General features: G+C 38.0%; 1 protein-coding gene across 6 annotated transcripts in view; it reads left to right on the forward strand.

Moving 5' to 3' along the window:
• The window catches only part of TPST1 (tyrosylprotein sulfotransferase 1), a 592,637-nt gene that overhangs the window by 136,394 nt on the left and 432,725 nt on the right, over window positions 1-23,518 (forward strand). For all 6 annotated transcript variants that reach the window (XM_044054229.1, XM_044054234.1, XM_044054230.1 and 3 more), the window contains one exon: window positions 13,662-14,625. In XM_044054229.1, coding sequence (XP_043910164.1) covers window positions 13,781-14,625 — 845 coding nt within the window. In that variant the 5' untranslated portion in view covers window positions 13,662-13,780. The remainder of the gene's footprint in view (window positions 1-13,661; window positions 14,626-23,518) is intronic.

Below are 23,518 nucleotides of genomic sequence, written 5' to 3' on the forward strand. Positions count from 1 at the left end.
GCATGTTAGGCTTACACCCGTTGTTCAAAGACGGCCAAGATATACTAGTAGAAAATCATCCTTAAGGACTATGTCTGAAGCATTTGGTTGGGATTAAGGACTGTCTGTTATTTTTGTCTTTCATCAAGGTCAAAATGAGAAAGAGTGTCATTCCGGTGTCTGAAGAGCTTTACTTGAAATAACTGGAAAGCAAAGCAGTATCTCAACTTGCAGCTGGGCCAAGGACCGCCCATGGTATCCGAGCTGAAGAGAAGCTGGAAGAAAGCTTTGCTTGAGTGGTCCTAGTGCCGTAAAGCCCTAGCCCTGTATGTCCTGCAGCCATGGCTTGTATGTGAAAGATGCAATGTTATAGGACTACTTAACATTTCTGTTGCTTACATTTCCAGCAGCATGGTGACATTGCCTACAGTATGGCTGTTTTTTTTATGTAGTCGTACATAAAAAAAATCTTTTAGACTCAGAAATTGCTTTCATGGCATATTGAGAGATGTGTTAGAAGTGGGAACAGAGTGGTAGAAGGCCTAATGACTATAGAAGATATTTTGCAATAAATCTTCAAACTCCAGAAATGTAGAAAGTAGTCCCAGACTAGTGCAGCATCAAAAACTCATACTTGACAATGCTGATTTAAAAATATGCAGCAAAACTTTTTTGTAAGGGACAAATGCCCTTGTACCTTCTGTATGACGTCTTTGTCCTACACACTCCATACTTAACTCTGTGACATCACAACTTCATAAAAATGGTGTATACAACTATTCCATTTAGTGCGTCTCTGCAGTCTTTGGGTATGGGGTTAGGCAAATCCTGCACTTGAGTGTGCAGGGAAGCTTGCCCTGAATAAAAGAAAAACTGTTGTAGATGCCTTTTTCAAGATGTCAGACTTTAGACTTTTTGTAGCTCAGATACTTAAGTACTTGATCTTGTAGGTTCCTTCCTAGCGCTGTGGCATTGAGGGATGAAGACCCAGCTATGACCCATATGACCTGTGTTCAGCTAGCAGCTCGGACACTGGAAGAGTCCGGCAGGGGAGGGTGGGTGAGATCAGCTGGTGCTAGCTGGCATCATGGAGAAGGTTGAGGTGGCTTCCAGTTGTCTAAAAATCACCATGAAGCTTGCTCAGCACTGAAATGGCCAGGACTGGAAGTGATTGATTGCCCTCACCAACATGTGGGTGAGAGCATACACAGACACAGGGAGGGTGTAGGATGCTGAATACTGATGTAGGTGAAACGCCCTCATTTCCAGAATGCCAGTAGCAGCACAAACCTTCATGGTTGTCTGCATGATGGCCCCAATGGGTGGCACTCAGCTCTATGGCAGTGGTAACCCAATACATGGGAACATATTGGTCCAGGTCTTCGTGGAGGAAGTTTGGTTGCTTCCAGAACAAAGCAGTCTGCAAGGAGTAAACTGCATCCAAAGAATATACAGCAACTCCCAGTCAAATGCTTCAGATGTGGACCATGGGCAGAGATCTAAAAAGACTTTCATTTTTATCTCGCAAAAAAAAAAAAAAAAAAAGCACAAGTGCTTTCATGGTACATGCTCTTCATTTGGTGACCCTAAATTAGTGTATGTAGTGTGAAAGTGCTTCTACTTCATTTTTATTTAGTAAAGAAATAAAAGTATTTTTAGAGTTCTGTCTGTGGTCTGTGTCCAAGGTGTTTTGAAGTTTGCAGTGAAGTTGGCAGGTACGGAGGTACAAAGCAACTAGAAAAAGGTTCTTATTGGCTTCAGATAGAGCTAATAAGACCTTATTTTGGATTTTTTTTGTCTGACTGGAGTGTTGCATTTTCAAATATGCATTTAAGAGAAGCATTTTGAAGGATAGTAAAAGTACATACCTCTCGACTGTCAGATTTTCACAGAATGTCCAGATTTTTGCTTCACATATTTGGTCTGTTCCTTGTGTGTCTGTGTGTGTGTGTGTGTGTGTGTGTGTGTGTGTGTGTGTGTGTGTGTGTGTGTGTGTGTGTGTGTATGTATATATATATATATATATATATATATATATATATATAATGTGTGTGTGTGTGTATATATATATATATATATATATATATATATATATATATATATATATATATATTTTATTTTTTTTTTGGAAAATTGTTGAAGATTGAATTTAAAAAAATGACTCGCGCTTGAGCTTCAGACTTCATACCCTTCAGGCAAAGCCATGCTAATGCAAAATCTGTTATTCTATCAACTTTCTAAATTTATAAGATCAGTACTTAAGAATTGTCCCTTATTTTTGGGCCTTTGTTCCCCCCATTATTTATGACTTTGCCCAGATTTCTTGAGCTAAGGTTGAGAGGTACGAGAAAGTGGTACATGGTGTGGGCCAAAAAGTGCATGAGGAGACATTGGAATTGCACCGTCTAGTCACTGTAGCCAGAATATGATGGAACCATTCAGGTAAAGTCCAAGCATAAATGGGTAAGGAGGGCAGTAAGATTTAGGAAGGGGAAACTTAATAGAAAATAACTTCTCAGAATGGATGGCTGATCATGGATTAGACTCCTAAGTTAAACTGCTAGGTCACACAGTGGAAGACCTTCATGAATGTATGACACATGATTAAAAGAAACCTTGTAGAAATGTGTTTTTAGAAGTGCATTCATTTGCATTTCTTATTCCTCTTCATTAGCTCTTAGTGTATGCATGTATCTTTACATATGCATACACATGTATGTATGTATGAGTATATATGACAATGAACCTTTTGTCGACGAATTTGCTTGTCAGAATGAGAGTGAGCCAGTTCAGCTGATCAAAAACTAGCTTTTTCACTACGAGATTGTGGTACAGTGGGAATCTGAGAATGTCTTTTCCCCATTGTACTGTGATCTCTGAGTTGGTATATGTAATTACAGGGTGCATGCCCCCTACAAAAAAGATGCTTTTTAATTTTTTTTCAATGATTATATGATACACGCACACACACACACACACACATACATATACATATATATATATATATATATATACATACATATATATATATATATATACATATATATACATACACACACACACACATATACATACATAGATGTAGGTACAGATAGCTGTAATGTCTGGATTAGAGGCCTTCCCAGACCAAAGTAACCACTGTGTAGGAAAGGAGACCATTTCATGCTGTGTATTTCTGGAGGTGCGAACACTGAGGGCAGAGCCACTGAATTGACTTCCATGTGAAAGTAATAGCAGCGTCAAAAACAATAATGGGATTCAACTTTCTGTGGAACTAATTGGGTATTTGCTGTGAGGGGTAAAGAGGAAGAAGTTGACTATTGGCTAAGTACACTATACAGCTTTCTCAGTAACAGAGTGAAATGGTCAGACTCTGTGAACCAAACAGTCCCTACCTGCCATCAGAAATCTGTTTCTGTGTTGGTGATACTGCAGATATTCAGTAAGACTGGTTGTGTATTAAAAAATAAGCTTTTTTATGCTGTAAAAAGTGCAACTGCTCAAGCTTATAAAAAGTTATGTTCGCAGTTACCAGTGTTTACCCAGATACTTTAATGATGTTCATATGCTACAGATGTTAACTCTTCCTGCATGAACTGAATATTTTTCACCAAAGTAATGTGTTTTAAAATAGTTTTTTTGCCCATGAAGGAAAATGACTTTGATTATGGATCTGTTCTTTATTGCATTATTAATGTTGGAAGAATTACATTTTTCCCATTTTGATATTTTCAAGAGATTTAAGTAAATCAGCAGATGCAGTGATTTGGGCAAAGTGGTCATAGATTGTGATTTGTAGAAGAAATAAATTTGAACAAGAGAGAGATCACAGCAATCCAGTAATGCTAAATATGTTGCAGTGAGTATTTCATTTGAAATGTTTTGTCTTGCATTGATTCATTGACTGCTTAAGATACCTTTCAACCTGGAAACTTCAAAAATATGGACAAAGAACACATGGAAAGTATATACACCTGGCCCAGAATTGGAATGCTGATTAGCATAAAACTGGCATATATAATTATGTAAGCCTGCCCACTCCAGTGGAATTGTGGGATGTCATCAACATGCATTTTCTGCACAGTAAGTTATGAACCTCTAATTTCTGGCATGACTGCAATATTCATTGGTGTACTGGTAAAATCAAACATTTCAGGGCAAAAATAGGAAGCAAAATCAGGAGCAGATGACACTGAGCTATGCAGGAGATTTCTGGGAATAGAATAAGGGCAGTATGTATACAAACATTGCTAATACATAGATACATTGAGAGAGAGAGTGCAGAGGGAGAAATGGAGAAAAAGTTGTATTAAAAGTATGATAATGAGCTCATTAGGTTACCGAAACAGGCAGGAAAGGGTGGTGCTATGTGCAAGAATCTCAAAAACCTTTGTTATAGAATGCAAAGTCTTTGTTGACCCCCAAATTATAGAAACTGTGTGTGTGTGTGTGTGTGTGTGTGTGTGTGTGTGTGTGTGTGTGTGTGTGTGTGTGTGTGTGTGTGTGTAATTTCTCCCATTCTATTAAGTTGGGTGACCAGCAGTAGTGTGAGGAGAGGGATTCAGGGTCCCCTCTATTACATCCAAGGCCAACTTTATTATCTTTAGAAATTTGGGGGGGAAAAGTATTGTTTTGGTGTCCTATGAATTCGCATATAATTTTCAAACTAAATGCAGGCAGGAAGTATACTGTAGTTTTAGTTCTGACATTCCTTAAAGGGTGGGCTAATAAAGATTAAAACAAAATAAATGAAATAAAACAGAAGTGAGAACTATGTAAACATGGGGGGGGGTGTACCACTCTGGTAGGTAGGTTACTCAAATACAAGTTGTGTATATGACAAAACAAATGAATATGCATGTAAAAAGGGTCCATCCAAAGCAGATGAGTCGTAGTGAATATAAAGGCTAAATGGCCTAAATCCTTTAGGACTGTGTTAGAGACAGAGTGCATAAGCACTCATCACATTGCTGTGACGTCCTCTTTCATTGGCTGCTGCAAGTCGTGGGCGGGCCTGTGGCCATAAACCACTTTTTTTGTTTGTTTGTTTTTTTAAAGCTCTCTGACAGGCAGTCAGGGCTAAACTTACCAATGTGAGTGTGACTATTTTTATTTATTTTTTCTGACTGGACTAGGTCCATTTACAGTGGAGACCTGGCTCCACATTGTTAAACAAGAGAAATTTTTTTTTTTTTTTTGATAGAGTAGTACAAGTTAAACAAGAGGAAAAATATTTTTATACAAAGTAGTACAGCAAACGTACATTATACAAGAAAACAGTCAGATATTCACATTAAAGATGCAAGCAGACAAGATGCTTTTCAGCAGTCAGAGAAGTTACAAACAGCAGGGATTAGGAGCTACTTACAGGCTGGACTACTGGCTATAGGAGTTTTAGTCCTATAGAGGATTACAGTGCATAACTTGGTATTGGTGAATTGGTATGAGGAGGAGAAGGTAGAAAAGCTTCAGTGATACAAAGATATAGCCAGGTATTCATTAGATGTGATTTGAGGGAGTTTTTGAAGTGCGAGGAGGTGGTGGCAATGGTCAGTGAAGGGGAAGGGCAATTCCAGTTTCTAGCAATGGTATGGGAATATAGTGCTTTTCCTACAGTATTGTTTGCTCTAGTGATAGAGGAGAGATTTGTCACTAGATCAGAGAGGGTGATTTGCTGTGTAGTGGGCAAGTAGTTGAGTTAGTGATGGGGTTTTATCAGGGTATTTAAGAATATTGTGACTAGCTGGTGGTAATTAAGTAGTTGAGGTAGTTCTAGCCAATTTAGGTCCATTAGAGCAATGCAGTGATGTGTTCTGAAGGTGGTGTTTTTAGCAAATTTGGCGATCTTACTGTAAAATGATTCTAGTTTGTCTAGATCAATTTTTCTGGTGGTGAAAATTGGTGCTGCATTCATTGTTGTGGACAATAAGTGAGTCTGGGCTAGAGTGACTCTTGCTTGGTCTGAGAGAGTTTTTGTGCCTATATAGTGTGCCCATTTTTTTGTGAACCTTTTTGATGGTTTGTGAGATGTGGACATTAAAGTGAAGATTGTCAATTTCAATGCCGAGAAGTTTATATGGTCAGTAGGGGAAATGGCGGTGCCATTTTTAGAGGTGATGGTGAAGGAGAGGGGAGCAGTTTTTGATTTGTTAGGGTAAATAGTAGTAATTTAGTCTTATTGGGGTTTAGGATGAGTTTGATATCAGAAATCCATTTTTCTACAGAGTTAAAGGTTTCCTGGGTGAGTTGTTGCAGAATAGCTGGAGATGGGGCTGCGCAGATCAAAGTCAAATCCTCTGCATATTGAATAAGTATGGCATGCTGGGTTTAACTATGTAGATCATTGTTGAAGATAGAAAAGAGAAGTGGGCCTGGTGTTGAGCCTTGCGGGACACCTATGGTGATGGGAAGTTGTGGGGATAGTACACTTTGCCATTGGACGGATTGTTGTCTCAGGTAGTTTCTGAACCAGGCTATAGTAGATGGGGTAAAGGATAGTGAGGCTAGAGAATCTAGCAGAATGGTGTGTGAGACCATGTCAGATGTTTTGGAGAGATCCAGAAAAATGTCAGATGTAAAGCTATTGTCCCTGTGTTGGTTAACTAGATTAGTGAGCGAGAGAAGAGCAGTGGTTGTGCTATGATGTGGGTGGAAGCCATGTTGTGTGGTGGACAGGAGTTGGTGTGTTCAGGAATTTCATGGTTTGGAAGTGGATACACTTCTCTAGAATTTTAGATTGGGGGATAGAATGGTGATTGGGTGGTAGTTTGAAAAATCATGAGTTCCCGCCTTTATGAAGAAGAATGATATATGAAACTTTCCAGAGTTTTGGGATATGGGATTCCTATATGAAGTGGTTTATAAGGATGGAGACTGGGGAAGATATAGATTCAGCAGCCATTTTTAGGAAGTTAGCAGGTAAGTTATCGGCTGCAAGGGTGGAGGGTTTCAGGAAATTTTTAATTGTAGAAGTGGGGATTGGTGATAGAATAAAGGGGGGAATGCTTTCTGGATGATTGATTGGGGTGCATGAAGGGCTATTTATGGATAGTTGGTTGGATAATGCCAGGATGGATTCTATAAAGTGGTGATTTAAATTGAGTGGCTATGTCCATGGTATTGTTGGTGGAGTTTGGGGCTGGAGTAGTGGTTCTCCTTAGTTTTAGTAAGGAGTTGATAGACTGCCAGAATTTTTGTGGGTTTTTAGAGTATTTGCTTTGGGCCCGTAGGAAGTAGTTCTGTTTATCCTGTTTGGTTTGTTCCTTGGCCTGATTTCTAAGCTGTTGGTAGTTTTGTTTAGAACGGGTGGTGTTTTCCCTTTTCCATATTTTCCAGGCTTTATCTCTGCATTTTAGTAGGGCTCATGTTTCTCTACTTAACCATGCTGCATAGTTGGCTTTTACTGTAACTTTGCTAGTACGGACGAGTCTGTTAAGGATGTTGATAAAGGTAGTATTAAAGTAGTCAACTGGCTGGTCTAATTCAAGGGTTTGTAGTAGTTCCCAGTTACAATGGCTTAGAACCGTGTTGAGATCATTAGGGTTTAGGTTGCGATCATTTCGTACTAGTCATGAACTATGGCCTTGGGTAGGGTAGTGCATTTGCGTAGTAGGAATGTGGGGAGGTGGTTACTGAGACCATCTGGTAGGCAACCTGTCTGGTAGTTTTGTTTGGGGTAATTGACCAGTACCCAATCCAGAATGGATTGTTTTGCTGATCTTTTATCTGTTCTAGTGGGTTCTTGAATGAGTTGAGAGAACCTATAGAGATTAATATGGTTAGTGGGGTTATTGGTGTTGTAGGTTGTCCAGTTAGTATTTAGGTCACCTGTTAGGATAGTTTGTTGTGGTAGGTTATCTTTTGTCCACTGTAAGATTTCCTCTATTATGGGAGAGTTATTTCCTGGAGGAATGTAACAGCAGTGAATGTTTTTTTTTTTGACTGAAAAAAGGGTTTCTGCGTTATGGAATTTAGGTAGAGGGGTTTGAAGGAGTTGGAGGTTGTGTATTTTTAAAGAGAATGGTTAACCCACCTCATTTTTTTTGTCTACTCTCTCCAGTCTTGGGGTTTTATATCCTGGGGGGGAGGAATTCTTCATTTTGGATTGTAGGTTTTAGCCATGTCTCTGATGGTCAGTATGTCAGGGGCGTAATGAGTTCTAAATGCATGCAGTTCAGTTATCTTATTAGCAATACTTATGTTGATATAAATATTAGTAGGTCAGATATCTGTTTGGTTTTGAGTGGACCTGGGTTTGGGTGTACGTCACCAGAGATTAGTAGCCTCTTTATGGTTGATAGTATGTGTTTGGTTATGTGTGTTATTTCTATGCTGGATCTATGTGAGGTTTTTCTAGTGTTGCATCCTGGTATGCTAATGTTGTGTATATAAAGTGTAGTAGTAAGATTAAGAATTGTGGGGCTGATCAAGTTTGTTAGAGTTTCTTTGGGTATGGAAATATATGTTGTATGGAATGTGGCGTTGTCTAGATGTAAGTTAGTTTGTATGGATGTTATGTAGGCTTGTGTTGTGAAGGCTGAGAGAGATGCTAGTGTAGTTTGCATGCTGTATGGTAGAGATGCTAGGATAATGGCTATTAGGTGATTGAGGTGATGAGGCTGTAAGATATTTGAAGTGGTGTGTGGGTGTGGCTGGTAGGTCTTGTGTGTAAGTTGAGGTTGGTAGTGGTGTATAGAGTGTTTATTAGTATATGGTGAGTAGGTGATAGGTGAAGGTCAGGTGATGAGGTGTTAGAATAAATGTAGGTGTAGTGGGGTGGGTGGTAATTGGGGACAGGGTAGGGGATCGGAGTGAGCTGAGCGAAGCGGGCCCAACCAGGCCACAAGATTGCAGAAACAATCAGGTTTCACTTTACAGTGAAGGTAATGGCCAAGGATTATCTATACTGGTTTTGTGTTACAATATTCCTTGAATGTAGCTACAGGATTAGTTTGGGAAGGCCTACTGTGAGCTGCCAGTGCTGCAGAAACCCTGAGCGGTAATTTACAGTGTTATACAGAAAACATAATACAAATAACATTAAGGGAGTAGAAATTAACCTTCTTTCCTTGTTTCATGTGAGTTTTTTATAAATTATACTTTGACTGCTTTAGATGGCAGTAAAAAGCAGCTAGCAGTCCCTTTGCTGTATGAGGCTTTCAGTGGAGCAGGCTGGGTTGGGCTAGATGGTGGAAGTCAAAGAATCCTAGGAAATGAGAAGGAGATATGGGTGCAGGTTAGGACAGAAAAAACACCTCAACTGTTCCTTGTTTAGATATATCGCTTTAGAACACAACGAGAATACTACTGTTGGTCTGTTAAACATTTACAACATAGAGATTGTTATTGTCCATAGGAAGCTAACAAAAATTGCTTTCCCAACTACTATACCTTAGAAAATATGGGTATTAAATATTAACAAAAGTAGTCTCCTGCTTATACAGCCAATTAAACAATTACGGCATAGATATTTAGTGTCCCTAGGATGTTAACAAAAATCACTTTTCCAACTATCATACATTAGAATTTTTTTGGAATTAAATAAAAGTAGTCTCCTACTTGTACAGTAACAGTGTGGAATATAGGGCTAGCAATAGGGCTGACTATCGCATTATCTCTGTCACTCTGAACACAGTTTAAATATTCTTAATCTGGTTCCTTTAGTTAAACGGCAGTTCAAAGGTGCTAGAAATAATCATTTATGTGGCACAACATGTCAGCGCTATAGTTGCTATTTCCAAAGTCTTACAGGACTAAGGTCCTATCTACAAGATATAGTCAACAAACCGTTAAAAAGCCCCTATGCATTAAAACTTTCCTCCACAGATCTGTATAGTAAGACTATATTGTAAATAGGCTAATATCAATATGCTAGGCACGTTTAACAGCAATTCTACCATTTATATTCATAAAACAGTTGAAAATGACTAAAATTAGAACAGAGGTAAGTTTACCACAAGCAGCAGGTTCCGTGAGCACTACCAGTTTGAAAAAAAATGGCACGTGACAAGTACACTATCATACCTTGCTTTCGTGTCTAGCATGACTAGACTAGCATTTGTACTTCTGAAACATAGGCAGTCTGTAAATTGAATCACAGTTACCTCAGCAAGCACAGAATGAGGTTATTAATTATATTCTCTAACCTGTTCATAGATCACAACCTCTTATCTCCAGAGAGGAAACTGGAAATAATCAGGGTCATATGCATTAAATCAGGGACCATTAATCTCTTGCAGCCAGACTCTGGGACAAATCCAGAAATAGACACTTTTTAAAATATTAGTACTATTAACTTCATATGTTGATAGACAAGATAATGTGAATTAATATGAATGATCTGACATAAAAGAAGTCCATAACTTTAATTATTATCATTATTTATTAAATATAGTCCACCTCCCTTTTACTCAAAATCACCACTTTTAGAGGGGCAAAGCAAATTTCTGAGCTAAAATCTAACAGTTGCGAGGTATGACAGGGACATTTCTTAAAACTTACTGCTTTGCACAAGAAATGTGTTGATGGAATAAGAGAACGTGAATTAACATACAGTTCCTGAAGTAAAGTCAGTAACTTTAACAAATATCACTTTTCACTCCTCTGTACCACGTTTTGTCAAAAAAAAACTCTGATCTTAAGATGGAAAGAGAAAAAAATTAACCAGATTTAGGGATTGAGAGGAGTTTATCAGCTGTCATCTGTAAACTGTCACTTTCCCTCAATCTTGTAATCATTTCACTTTAACTACGTCCTTGGATGTTTATCCACCTCTTCTGATTGTACATACCACGTGGAACCCTGCACATGGGAATGACTGCTACGACATTTACTCAACATAATTGGGGGGGGGAGCTTTAATCAGAAGTTGTTTGACATTAGTGTCATATGACTAACTAAAACGATCAGCGCTTGTACTGATGACAAGAAGGACGACACCACATGCCAAGCACTGCCTTAAAATTCCCCCTTCCACCCACTTTTTTTCTGATCAAACAACATTGAACACTTAGACCTCCACTGGCTAAAGTACAGCCATATATGCATTAACATGCAAACTCAAATACCTATTAATTTGATTACTTATCACTTCTGTTTTGTTATAAACATTTGCAAAGTACCAGCTGCTTAAATGACAAATCATGCCACGAAAAGCTACCAACTTCCCAGTTGGCACCCCAGTCACTGGCCTTCTTCCCCTACTGACAACAGGAAATTAATAGATGGGAAACAGTACAGTAAATACATCAACAATTATCATTCACTTAAAACACACAGTAAGGAAAAATTCTAAAAAAAAGTAAAAAAAAAAAAATTGTGATTTCAAGGGGCCACTTGGGAATTCTTGACACCCCATTATTTTAGCCTCAAAACTGGGAAATTCCGAGGAATTCAGTATGGTTGAGAGGTATGCTTCTTATACAGAGCTGGCGTTTCCAGCTTTAAATTTGAATATCCTCTGCTCATGGGATAGCATTCAATCACTGTTGCTGGAGCACATTGAAAAGCAAAGCAGGACCAAGAGCAGTTTATCTGTTAATTTTGCAAAGTGAAACTGAAACCAAGCAAGATACCTTTCTAGCAAAATGAATTAATGGGACAACTTTGCTAAACATTAGATAAGTGGAATCCCAGTGCAGATGTCCCTGAGCACCACATACCAAACTTTCAGCTGCCATAAATAAAATGTAATTGCTGAGTAGACAGGCCTAATGCACACCCCTATTATATTCTGATTTGAGTTACAGTACCTTATGGTAGTAGGAGTACTTTATACTACCCTGCAAAACAAATATTTTCACCTCCAAAGAGAGTTTCAGCCTCAAAGCTAGACTATAAATTGCTCAGCAGTGTAGAGACTCTACCTACCGGCAATGTTTTAATTTATTTGTTAACCACAGAACCCCATTGGACCGAAGTGTCCCTTTTCAGGGGAGATCCAGAAGTGCTGCCTGTTTAAGTGATTTGCTTATTCATACAAAAGGTGAATGCAAGTTGAGGAAATCAAACCCTGGAATACAGGAAGATGCTCATTGCCTTAATTCACAACAAAAAAGCGCCAGGATAAAGAAAACAATCCACTTTTTATTAAGCACTTTTGTCATGTATAATTGGACTTCTTATTTAGCACATTCATCGTATATTATCATACAGCTTTCATCTGTTTTTGGTGTCATTGCCTTAATCCTCTGAGGTCATTGCCACATTTGTTCACTTTTGATTTTAAATGGCTGTGCAGCCTGTGGGTGGATTTCAGTGATATTTACATCAGGATTCAGTTCAATATTAAACCTTAGTAAATTCTTTTAATGTGTGTGTGTGTGTGTGTGTGTGTGTGTGTGTGTGTGTGTGTGTGAATGTAAAGGCAGATTCTTGTTTATAAATAGTAAAGAAAAGGTCATCTTGTTTGCTTAACATTTTAGATTCAAAGTTTACTCTGGTTATCATTTGAAAATATGCGTGTATTCTCAATATTTATTCAACGTTGCAAGTATTTAGTGTTAATGGGGCCTTATTCATTTAATTTTAAGATACCAGGCAGTGGTTATTGCTATGTCATGCTGTGGAGCCAGATAAAAGGAAGAAGCACTGGGACATCAAGTGCAGTCATCCTAATCTGGAAGACATGAGCATACAGAGTCAGTTGTTCACTTTCTCTTTACACAGAAGATGGTTTGGTTTCTAGCAGCTCTTGATTGCTTTCAGTGGAATTACTTTTACTGATATCACTTTCTCAGATTTCATCTGCTTGCACCAGCATCACATATCACACCTGTCAGGATGTTGGCTCTGCCATGATCTCGTGTATTTTTTTTTTTTTTTTTTTTTTTTTAGGGTAAGCCATGTTTCCCTTATTATAGCCCTACCAGTTCAAATGTCCTAATGTTGTGTCTTCAACATTAGGACAGCTTTTACTTGGGCCTCATTCCTACTTCTAGGAGCCTGTTGTTAAATTTAGTAGTTCACTGCAGTTTTACCAGTCTTTACTGCGGTGGTGGTGCTGCGGTAGCGTTGTCGCCTCACAGTAAGACATTGTCCTGTTCGATTCTCAGCTAGAGCGTCTTCTGTCTGGAGACATGCATGAATGGGCGTACCTTCGTTGAAGGTTGTGCGTCAGAGCTGGCAACTCGGCACATAAAAATCTACTGCCAATCATTAGTGGACCGGGGTTCCGCTGTGGCGACCCCTAACCGGGAAAAGCCGAAAGACACAACAACAACTATGGTTGCTAGTGCTGAAGGACTGGAAAATCCCTCTCTAGTGGTAGTGGAGCTGGCTGTAGTAAGAACTAACTACTCATGCTATACCCATCTGGCACCAGGACAATTGCTTTATTTCTGCCACTAATTACACTAACAGACATACTGAAACTCTGCCAGTATGCACTATTGGCAATTGTGCAGTGTCATACAGATTTGTGGTGTAGGATAACTGCAACAGTGGTGCATATTTGTGATGCTGGGGAAGGCCTTGAATGTAGAAAGAAACAATTCATTGGGTGTGCTGGGTGGCAGCTTCTGTAAGTAATAGTAGCTGGAAGTCATTGTGACATTAAGGAGTTACACTTGCTTGGTGATGATGTTACCCAAGAGCATAATTTAACAAAATGTAATTAATCTTGCTTGTGAAATGTGCTGTGTCATCGTCTTCTGGATTCAGCTTTTTTTTTTTCCCCCGTCTAGGTGTCATCATTGTTTTGGACTCATTTTAGTACCGGAAGTGCGCATATGATTAACTTGGAAGATAAATTTTCATCTGCATTTTAGAGGAATGTTGCAATTCAAATAACAGCTTTTTAAAGATGGTTGGAAAACTTAAACAGAACTTGTTACTAGCATGTTTGGCCATCAGCTCATTGACTGTGTTATATCTGGGTCAACATGCGATGGAATGCCATCATCAGACAGCAGAAGAACGAAGCTTTTCTGGACTTTTAGGTAACTCAAGGACAGGTTTTAGACTTCAAGGGGTTCAACATATAAATAACACTGTTTATCATAAAGACATGCCTTTAGTATTTATTGGAGGAGTGCCTCGGAGTGGTACAACACTCATGCGTGCCATGCTGGATGCTCATCCTGACATCCGTTGTGGTGAAGAGACTAGAGTAATTCCTCGTATTCTGGCCATGAAGCAGATGTGGAGCAGGTCTAGTAGAGAAAAACTTAGATTAGATGAAGCTGGTGTCACAGATGAAGTTCTAGATTCTGCCATGCAAGCTTTTTTACTTGAAATTATTGTTAAACATGGAGAGCCTGCTACATATTTTTGCAATAAAGATCCTTTTGCTCTAAAGTCACTAATTTATCTAGCTAAAATTTTTCCTAATGCCAAATTTATACTGATGGTAAGGGATGGCCGTGCATCTGTCCACTCCATGATATCTAGAAAAGTCACTATAGCTGGATTTGATCTTACAAGTTACAGAGATTGTTTAACTAAGTGGAATCGTGCAATTGAAACTATGTTTAACCAGTGTTTGGAAGCTGGTGTCACTAAATGTATGCCTGTGTATTATGAACAACTTGTTCTGCAACCTGAAAAGTGGATGAAAACTGTTCTGAAATTCCTGAACATTCCATGGAATCAGGCTGTTTTACACCATGAGCAGATGATTGGAAAAGCAGGAGGAGTTTCCCTTTCCAAGTAGGTACATTTACATCATTGATCTTTTTATCTATTTATTTAATGTGCATGATTGGTGAGGAGTATGAGTATTTTATTCTACCTTTTTGAAATGAGCACCTCAAAATAAGTTTTATAGTGTATAAGAATTAAAATGCGTTTGACCGTGTTCTTAAAAGAAAATTGATCTATTAATGTGTACCCCTGTAACATAGTGCTGATAATTTTCTTGAGCAGGAAAGCGTGTCAGAGTTGCTCAGAATTTAAAAGTTATTCTAGTGGTAGACAAAAGTTGACCTCTTGGGCTTCGACTGTCCGAGCTTTAACTCGACAACTGGAGTTCCTTCACAGGAAATCACTTCCAGCAAGTTGTGGAAGATGTTGTTCCCTTTTTGGGAGAATTTCCCTTTTTTTTGGACTATGTGCGACCTCAGAGTTGGTATATGTAAGTTTAGAGGGTGTGGAAGGGTTGCACCCCCCCCTCCCCCAAAAAGCACTTAGTGTTTTTCAGCAAGATGATTTTGGCAAATGCAGTTCGGGGATTGCAGTTCTTAGTGTGTTCACTTTTGTCCACTCATAGTGGAAATGGATTTTAAGTGTTTTGCCACATATATCACTTAACCTTTTGCACCAAGGCATGTGGTATGTACTGCACCGTAAACCATTTTGTTTATTGTCAGTTGTATCCAATGCCTCTCTAAAATTAACTGTAATAAACAACAGTTTTATTTTCCTAGTTCTCATGTCACTGTAATCGGTGTATGTTGCTCTTGCTGATGTTAGTGTAGGAAGAGGGTGAGGATGCATTCAGAGACTTAATTGAACACCCCGCCATGCATGTGCAGACATGTGTCCATTAAAGTCTATGGACCTATCCCATGCTATCCATATGGTGATGTCCGCAAGATGCAGTAAATTAATTTAGACTGTGGTTAATGAAATGTTTGCTAAGCTTTTTATTGAAATACAGCCCAAAGATGATGTGAATGGTAAGGGGATAAATGCATTACAGCACTTGACATATGGTAACAATGCAGATATGAATCTCGGCACGGTACTTTAAATATGCCTTATGCGGTATGCAGGTCAAGATTTTCATTTTTTTTTTATGTTCTTCGTATTTCACTGTTGCAGTCATAACCTAGGGATTTTCTGCCAAGGAAACCCTTGGCTTGCCTGACTACCAGAGAATTTTCTCCTCCTCTTGAAGCTGGAAGATGCCCTGACTGACATCAAGACATCTGGTTGTAAAGGGAGTCAGCCGGCGCCATAACCCCAGTACTTTCTTGCTGTTGGAGTCTGAAGCAGAGTGCTAATCAGTGTGTTGGTTGGTCCGCACTAGAGAAAGAAGACATGTAGGGGAGCTTCTCGTATGTGTTTCTTGACTAATGTCAGAGAAAGTTAATTGTCTCCACTGTGGCAAGTAGCTACCAAGCTGGGACCTTTGTTTCTTACTTGTTTGATCGCAGAACACAATGTACCTAACTGATGGGTCTGTGCTTGCTTTAACAGTAGAACAACCAAGAGTAAAGCTGAGATTTTAGCTGAGAACTTAAGTGTGTCTGTAGGACCTTTGTATACTATAGGGAGATTAGCTGCAGCCAGACTGGTGGACAGTAGGCATTAGAAGGTGACGTGCCCTAGACTTAGGATACTGGGAAATGCTTGTCCGCCATCCTGCAGTCCTCCTAGGCTTGTTATCGTCAAAGAAGTGAGATGCCTTTGCAGTTCTCCAATGACTGAGGTTGACACAGGCCTCTATCGAGATCTGTTTGGAGTCAGATATGCCTCTGGGTCCATCTAATTTCTCAAAAGCTGAAGAACTTGGCTCATTGGTTGGGTCCAGAGCAGCTTCACAGGTTTCAGCTTGTGATGACTGCTCTAAAACTGACAAAGGTGTGTCTGGAGTGATTGCCTCTGTTCACCGTTCTTGGGATTAATCTGTCCTCCAGTGTCCTGGCCCTAGTGTGGATGTCACTCACAGGTTCAAGCCTAAAGTCTCATAAAAAGGCAGCATCCAGCTTCCTCCAGCCAAGGCCTACCAGCTACCACTCCCAAACGCAGGCCTATCAAAAGGACCTAGTTAGGCTGGATGTGGATTTGATCACTGTAGTCAGATCCAGACACCTCTCTCTCTCTCTCTCTCTCTCATGTTCTCCTTGAATCTTTTCCTGGTAAAAGCAAAAGGGTATGTCCCCCTCTGAGGACATTTCCTGTGGGGAGACACTACATATTCTAAGGAACAACTTTAAATGGGAAGCACAGGGCTATCCACAATCCGAGGGAATTTCTAAAACTCCCTGAGCATAAACCTCTTGCCATTTTCCCAGTCTTAGAGGTGGTGGACAATGTCTTACTGGATTCTTTACAGCCATATTCCCTCCCTCTACCCCTCAGAAACCTGATGGATTTTGCAGGGTTTTAGATTCCCACAAACACCTTTTCAAGAACCGTGTAGCAGACCCTGAAGTGATGACTCTGGGTCCTAATGGAGCAAAACTAGTAATTCAGAATATCCTCTGCCAACTGACAAAGAAGGCAAAGCCTTGAACAGGTTAGGAAAGGTCTTCACCTCTCCCACCCTGGACATGAGAGTTTTGAATTGCCAGTTTCATATGGTGAAGTATTAGTAAACCATTTTAGATCAGATGATCCAAAAACTGGTGGGGATTGAAAATAATCTCTTCTCCAAAGAACTGCAAGACTTGTGCAGTTCATGTGTTCAAGTAGCTAAGCACTCCTTGCACTGTGGTTATGATGCTTTGGAAGCTTCCTGTAGGGCAGCAGCTACAGGATTCATCATTAGAAGACATACTTGACTGAGGGAACAGTCCCTCCCTGAACATTTGAAATCCAGTCACTTGAATGCTCCTTTGGACAACTATTTCCTTTTTGGCCTCAAAGATGAAGCTGTGCTTAAGATGAAAGAGGAGGCCAAGTACATGCAAATGTTCGACTTTCTTCAGGTTCAGTGTCCTCACTTCAGCCGCAGTTACCCTACCAAACACTGGTCCTTTCCAGTCTAAACCTAGACAAAGGAGATCTTGAAGGGATAGGAATCAAAGGTAGCACCAGCAATTGACAGTACCAAGCAGATTCCAATAGGCCTGTCTGATCCCTCCAACAGGACCCATTAGGGAGCAATCATGGCTCTTCTGTGACGCACTTTCCCCCTCCTATCCCCTCTCAGACTAAGAGAATTACCTGGGACCAGTGGGTACTCAGAATCATCCACAGTGTTACAAACTTCAGTTGAAACAGTCTAATTCGATCAGGTTTCCCAGATATTCCAAATAAAATAACTTTGGTAATACTGTATAATAATGAATTACAGAGAAAGAACAACGTAGCACACCAAAGATTTAATGTGGTAAAGCTTTCTGGAATACACCCTTCATCAGTACATATTAAACAATTAATTTACAGAATTTTAAATAGAGGAATTGCCTTTTTCTCCCATTCATACAAAACTATACTGGCATAAGTGTCAGCTATGGGTGTACCCATTGCTACAACTGTTAACTGTAAATAAGGGTCACCATCAAATAAAAAGATATTGTTCATCAAGACTATATCAATCCGAGAGCAAATATTCTCTATTTCTCTGGCATACATTTTAATTTCATTCAGTAAAAAATTCCTAATCGCATTTATTCCATATTCATTTGGAATAACTGTAAATAATGAAGTTATATCCAACGATACAAAAATATAATTCTGTTCTTTATTACCCATTGACCAATTATATAATTCTTGCAAAAAACTATTGGTATCCTTTAATACTGTAACACATTTACTTAAATATTGCCCTAGGACTGTCTGGAGGTACTTTAAAGTGGGCTGTGTAATCCAACCTCCACCTGAGACAATTGGTCGTAATGGGGGATTTAGTAGCTCCTTATGAATTTTAGGGATGCCGTAAATTTGCGGAATTCTAGAGCAAGGTACTGTTAAGAAATTAAACAAGTCAATATCTGTATCGTTACTAAGCTGTAACTCGTATATTGCCATATTAATGTTTGTTATATGCTTATTGACTTCATTATAAGTGATTTTTTTAAAAGTAGATGTATCACTTAAAGAATCTTTAAATTGCATCATATACCAGTCCCTATCCATCAGAACAACTGCTCCCCCTTTATCTGCCTGTTTAATAATTATTGTTTCATTCTCTTGTAGATCTTTCTTTGCCGTATATTCAGAATAAGTCCGATTGTATATCGCTTTCCTACGTCTTTTATTATACAATATTCTTATCTCATTTTCAATAATAATTGAAAAAGCTGCCAATATAGGACATAATGGTGAAAACAAACTCAATTTTCTACATTTGGACATTTGCTTATCATTACCTTTAAAAATTAGCTTTAAGCTAACTTTTCTAACGAACAATTTTAGGTCCGTTACCGCTTGTACGATATCATCGGACATATTTGGAATAAACTTCAAACCTTTCTTTGGAACATTTAGATGAAATTTATCCAGCACAAAATTTGAAAGATTTACAGTACCTTCGTTCAAAATTGCATAGCCCTCAGTGCCATGCCGTTGCGAAATAGTCCCAATTCCCTTGTCCCTAGGGCTATATCCAGTTTCATGGTTTAACATTTCAGTATTAATGGTTAATTGTTCACACGTTTCATCACCTTGCTCTGAGTCAGCGGACTGCCATTCTTCCTTTTGAGCCCTGTATACAACTGCTGCAACTGTCGTTGTAGTGAGGTATTCCGCGTTGTTACTTGTAAGGAAACTTTTTTGGGTTGTTTTAACTGAAAAGGAGAATAGGAGGTTATTTCTCTCTCTGGCATTCTTTCTTTCAGAATTTCCTTCGTATGGGTTGAAGCAGTAGTTGCCATCACCTCCTTTACTTTCGGCCGCACAGCGTTGTCTTGACGTCACCACCAGGAAGTAGAGAATCTAACACCTCATTATTTCCTCTTTTATTAGACAAACCCTGCCCTTGATTAGATATTTGCATAGAAGGGTGGAGTTTATCTTTGTTGTGAGAGTTAACATTGGCTGAATCTTACGCAAGTACCAAATGGTCATCAAAAGTATCAAGCTGGTCCAATAAACTTGTTTTTTTACTGTTTAAGTCTATTTTCTTTTCTTTTTGATTCACAAAAATATTGTTATTTCTCGGCCAAGAAAAAATATGACCATTTTTGAAGTCATTAATGTCCCTTTGAATTTTATTCTTTTTTGTTTGTTGCAATCTCTTATCTAGAGCATACAAACGATCCAGGACTGTTTGATACATATCAGACAAGTCTTTAAAAATTGACATAATAACTATTTCACTCTCCAAAGTTTCTATTTCCTCCACGAGTTTAATTTCTATAGGCTCAAAGAAGGTATTCATAAGGCGCATGCAATCCGCGCTTAATTTAAGATTTAACTGTTGCCATTGAACTAAAAGGTCATTATAAGTATTAGCATAGGAGGGCATCTTGAGCATTCTCAGTCCACGTGGAACAATACCCAACTCCAAATAAGCCTGAAAGCTTAACCGTTGCCATTGGAGTTGCTTATAAGAATGCACTTTTCATTCTAGAATGGTTAATTTTTGCTTAAAGTCCCCCTCCTCCTGGCCAACGGTTACCTGGGGGCGATCCTGGATGAATGTTAATTTTAGCAATGGATTTTCTTGTTGTCGAAGTAATCTGCTCATTAAACTTTTTTCTGCTCGTGTTTCCATCTCCATATTAATTGAAGAACACAAACGGCTGGCTGAACTTCTCCTCCTTCAATTGGTGTGAACAGTAAACACCAAATAATATATAAACTAAATAAAATAAATTTGGTAATACTGTATAATAACGAATTACAGAGAAACAACAACTTAGCACACCAAAGATTTAATGTGGTAAAGCTTTCGGGAATACACCCTTCATCAGTACATATTAAACAATTAATTTACAGAACTTTAAATAGAGGAATCAATTAATCACATGATATAGCCAGCCTACTTACTTAAAAAGATATAGTACAAACAATAAATTTCAATACATCAAACACTTCTAGAAACCATATGTTAATTTAAATTACATTACACTCATATCTTAATTTAAAACCATTATCTAAAATAATACCATCCTATTAAATTGTATACATTGTTATAAAAAAATCTTTTCAGAGCCTTTCTCTGTTTTTTTAATAAAACTGGTTTAAGGCTAACAGCATTATTTAAGCCTAGTTTCACATCTGCTTGTAACCTAATTATCCACTCGTATTCTTTTAATTCCAACATATTATTCATGTCTCCCTTTCTCACTCCCATTTCTATATGTGACATAACTCTAAAGCTAAACTTATGATTTTCACCCTCTTCTATAATATGTTTACTTAAAGCATTTGTCAATAACTTTCTTCTTATTTCTGACTTATGTTCTATAATTCTATCCTTTAACCTCCGTGTAGTTTTTCCTACATAGAATGATGTACAGTTATTACAGGTGGCTAAGGAAACCACTTGTTTTGTATTACAGTAAGTTAAAGCATTAATATTATAAACCTTTTTACTAGTGGGGTGTATAAATCTATGTTCACCTTCAAATAGGTCTTCACAGCATGTGCAATGATAGCACTTAATTGTACCTATTCTTTTTTGCTTCAATTTATTCATCTGTTTAAAATCTTTATAACAGAGCTTCTGTTTAAATGTTTCAGAATTCCTATATGCATATAGGGGTCTATCTCCCACTATTGATTTAATTTCTGGCATTGCCAACAAAATGGGCCAGTTCTTCTCAACAATATTACATATAGCACTTGTATTCAGATTGTAAGTAATAAGATATCTCACTTTCTCTTCCCCATTTTTTTGTTTATCCTCACCCTGTAATCCCCCACTAAGTATAGGTTTATACTTGAGTCTCTGTTTTTTTAACATCTTCATACTCATTTATCATGTGTTCTGAATAGCCACTATTGTGGAAATCTTGCTTCATTTCCTTTACTTGTTCCTCAAATTTAATATCTAGGGTGTTCAGTTTACTAACTCTTATTAATTGAGCTTTCACTATGCCTTTAAAGGTATTTGGTGCATGCATGCTTTTCTTAAGATACCTAGAGGCATCTACTTCCTTTTTATATATGATGGATTCTAATGTGTTACCGTTCTTATACACATATACATCTAAAAAGTTTATACCCAGTTCAGACTCAGTCATCTTAAATTTTAAAAAATTCGTGGTTCCATCAAGGTACTTTCCAAAGTCATTTAATTCCATCGTATTACCTCCCCACAATAAAAAACAATCATCTACAAAGCGTTTATAAAATCTCACTTTTGATTCCATCGAGTAAGAAGTTTCCTTACAAGTAACAACGAGGAATCCCTCACTACAACGACAGTCGCAGCAGTTGAATACAGGGCTCAAAAGGAAGAATGGCAGTCCGCTGACAGAGAGCAAGGTGATGAAACGTGTGAACAATTGACCATTGATACTGAAATGTTAAACCATGAAACTGGATATAGCCCTAGGGACAAGGGAATTGGGACTATTTTGCAACGGCATGGCACTGAGGGCTATGCAATTTTGAACTAAGGTACTGTAAATATTTCAAATTTTGTGCTGGTTAAATTTCATCTAAATGTTCTAAAGAAAGGTTTGAAGTTTATTCCAAATATGTCCGATGATATCGTACAAGCGGTAATGGACCTAAAATTGTTCGTTAGAAAAGTTAGCTTAAAGCTAATTTTTAAAGGTAATGATAAGCAAATGTCCAAATGTAGAAAATTGAGTTTGTTTTCACCATTATGTCCTATATTCGCAGCTTTTTCAATTGTTATTGAAAATGAGATAAGAATATTGTATAATAAAAGACGTAGGAAAGCGATATACAGTCGGACCTATTCTGAATATACGGCAAAGAAAGATCTACAAGAGAATGAAACAATAATTATTAAACAGGCAGATAAAGGGGGAGCAGTTGTTCTGATGGATAGGGACTGGTATATGATGCAATTTAAAGATTCTTTAAGTGATACATCTACTTTTAAAAAAATCACTTATAATGAAGTCAATAAGCATATAACAAACATTAATATGGCAATATACGAGTTACAGCTTATTAACGATATAGATATTGACTTGTTTAATTTCTTAACAGTACCTTGCTCTAGAATTCCGCAAATTTACGGCATCCCTAAAATTCATAAGGAGCTACTAAATCCCCCATTACGACCAATTGTCTCAGGTGGAGGTTGGATTACACAGCCCACGTCAAAGTACCTCCAGACAGTCGTAGGGCAATATTTAAGTAAATGTGTTACAGTATTAAAGGATACCAATAGTTTTTTGCAAGAATGATATAATTAGTCAATGGGTAATAAAGAACAGAATTATATTTTTGTATCGTTGGATATAACTTCATTATTTACAGTTATTCCAAATGAATATGGAATAAATGCGATTAGGAATTTTTTACTGAATGAAATTAAAATGTATGCCAGAGAAATAGAGAATATTTGCTCTCGGATTGATATAGTCTTGATGAACAATATCTTTTTATTTGATGGTGACCCTTATTTACAGTTAACAGTTGTAGCAATGGGTACACCCATAGCTGACACTTATGCCAGTATAGTTTTGTATGAATGGGAGAAAAAGGCAATTCTTAATGGAAATAATGGGTTAAATTCGAAAGTGAGATTTTATAAACACTTTGTAGATTGTTTTTTATTGTGGGGAGGTAATACGATGGAATTAAATGACTTTGTAAAGTACCTTGATGGAACCACGATTTTTTTTAAATTTAAGATGACTGAGTCTGAACTGGGTATAAACTTTTTATATGTATATAAGAACGGTAACACATTAGAATCCACCATATATAAAAAGGAAGTAGATGCCTCTAGGTATCTTAATAAGAAAAGCATGCATGCACCACATACCTTTAAAGGCATAGT

This window comes from Protopterus annectens, chromosome 13.part0 (genome assembly GCF_019279795.1).
Source record: "Protopterus annectens isolate FY-2018-M chromosome 13.part0, PAN1.0, whole genome shotgun sequence".
In the NCBI taxonomy this organism is placed as follows: Eukaryota; Metazoa; Chordata; order Ceratodontiformes; family Protopteridae; genus Protopterus; species Protopterus annectens.